The sequence below is a fragment of the Chenopodium quinoa genome, unplaced genomic scaffold, assembly GCF_001683475.1.
Source record: "Chenopodium quinoa cultivar QQ74 unplaced genomic scaffold, ASM168347v1, whole genome shotgun sequence".
In the NCBI taxonomy this organism is placed as follows: Eukaryota; Viridiplantae; Streptophyta; class Magnoliopsida; order Caryophyllales; family Amaranthaceae; genus Chenopodium; species Chenopodium quinoa.
This window is the reverse complement of record NW_018744593.1, coordinates 1,514,275-1,515,992: the sequence shown is the minus strand read 5'-3', so window position 1 is coordinate 1,515,992 and position 1,718 is coordinate 1,514,275. Positions and strand designations below refer to the sequence as shown.

The 1,718-nt window shown below is 41.6% G+C and overlaps 1 protein-coding gene across 1 annotated transcript; it reads left to right on the top strand.

The window, feature by feature from the left end:
* Positions 1–416: 416 nt before the first annotated feature.
* LOC110699787 lies at positions 417–1,336 on the top strand. The gene is made up of 3 exons (XM_021877303.1): positions 417–422; positions 513–861; positions 948–1,336. Exons 1-3 carry the CDS (start codon positions 417–419, stop codon positions 1,334–1,336), a joined length of 744 nt encoding a protein of 247 aa, XP_021732995.1.
* Positions 1,337–1,718: the final 382 nt, after the last annotated feature.

Genomic DNA, 1,718 nt, shown 5'->3' with positions numbered 1-1,718 from the left:
CCAAGGAGATCATCCATGGGCATTTTAGAGAGGCATACTCACTGTTGCCTAGGTATGCTAAAATGATGAAAGAGACTAACCCAGGTAGTTATGCTCTTGTGACATGGGGTGAACCTACTGCAACTGAGCCTCCAAGATTCAAGGCTTGTTTTTTTTCTTTTGCTGCCCAAGTTAGGGGATTCTTGAGAGGCTGTAGACCTTTCACTGGCATTAATGGAGCCCACCTAAGTGGACATTTCAAGGGAATATTGTTAACTACAGTTGGGATTGATGGGAACAATGAGATTTTTCTCATTGCCTAAGGAGTGGTTGGTTCTAAGAGTATTGACAGCTGGGGATATTTTCTGAGGAAGTTGAAATGCCTTTTTGAGAAGGAAGGGTGCAAGAAATATGATTGGACCTTCATCTATGACAGAATGAAGGTAAGCCACCTGGAAACTAGTTTATTACATGTGATTTACTGTTTTTTTTCTTATGTTCAACTCTCAGCCATTAAACTATTCTCTTTGCAGGGTGTTGACACATCAATTTATGAAGCATTCCCCAGACCAACTAGAAGAGTGTGTTGCCAACACTTGTACATGAACTGCAAGGCCAATAGATTCAGTGGTTCAGCCTTTCATAAGCTTTTCTGGATAGCAGCTGATGCATATAATGAGTATGTATTCAATAAAGCAATGCAAAAGTTTCAAGAGTACAATCCTAAGGTTGTTGAATACTTAGAGAGCTGCAGTGAGATCTGGTCAAGGCATAAGTTTGATCTTGCACTCTGTTGTGATCATAACACAACAAATTTCGCGGAGTCTTTCAACTCATGCACCAAGCTCTACAGAGATCTACCTGTTGTGAAAATACTTGAAGGTATTCACTTCCACTCTATAACAACTTGCATTAAGACAAGTCCCCTGTTTCTTGTTTTCATAATGTCTTTGCATACTGTTTTGAAGCTATAAGGCAATGGGGCATGAAGAGGATTGTCTCAAGGTTTGACAAAGCCCTAAGCATGGGGGATATGGAGCTGACTGAATATGCAGCCAAGATTCTGCAAACAAGATCAGATGAGTCTAGGTTTTGCTATGCAACTACATGTGGTGGTGATGAGTTTGAGGTGAGAGACCAACATGTGCATTTTCCCATCAAGCTGAACACTGGCAGTTGTGGTTGTGGGAAGTGGCAACATTCAGGACTCCCATGCAAACATGTACTAAGGGTGATTTACCACCAGAGGCTGCAACCTGCAGACTTTGTAGCCCCTTGTTTCAAAGGGAAGGCATACAAGCTAACTTATGCAGAGCATATGCACCCAATGCCTACCCAACTCAATGGCCATCACTGAACCTGCCTAACATACTACCACCATTGGTGAAAAGAGTTGCAGGGCGACCAAAAAAGCAAAGAAGAAGAGGGCCAAATGAAGCAAGGAAAGGGAAGAGGCATTTTACAGTTAAGTGCAGCTTATGCAATGAGTTGGGGCACAACATGTTGACTTGTGCATCAAGGAAAAAAAGCGCTGCAACTTAAGCAAGCACATCAACCACCTCCTCTCAACCCAAGAAGAAAACAAAGAGAGCAACATGAATGCACATCCACTCATGTTTTTAATGCACATCCAGTTTATCCATGTAATTTTTGAACATTAACAGTGTAGTGTACTAGTGTGTGCTGTGTTGTCTAGTTTCTTTTGACATAGCCTTGTAATTTAAACAGGAAGCAATCTT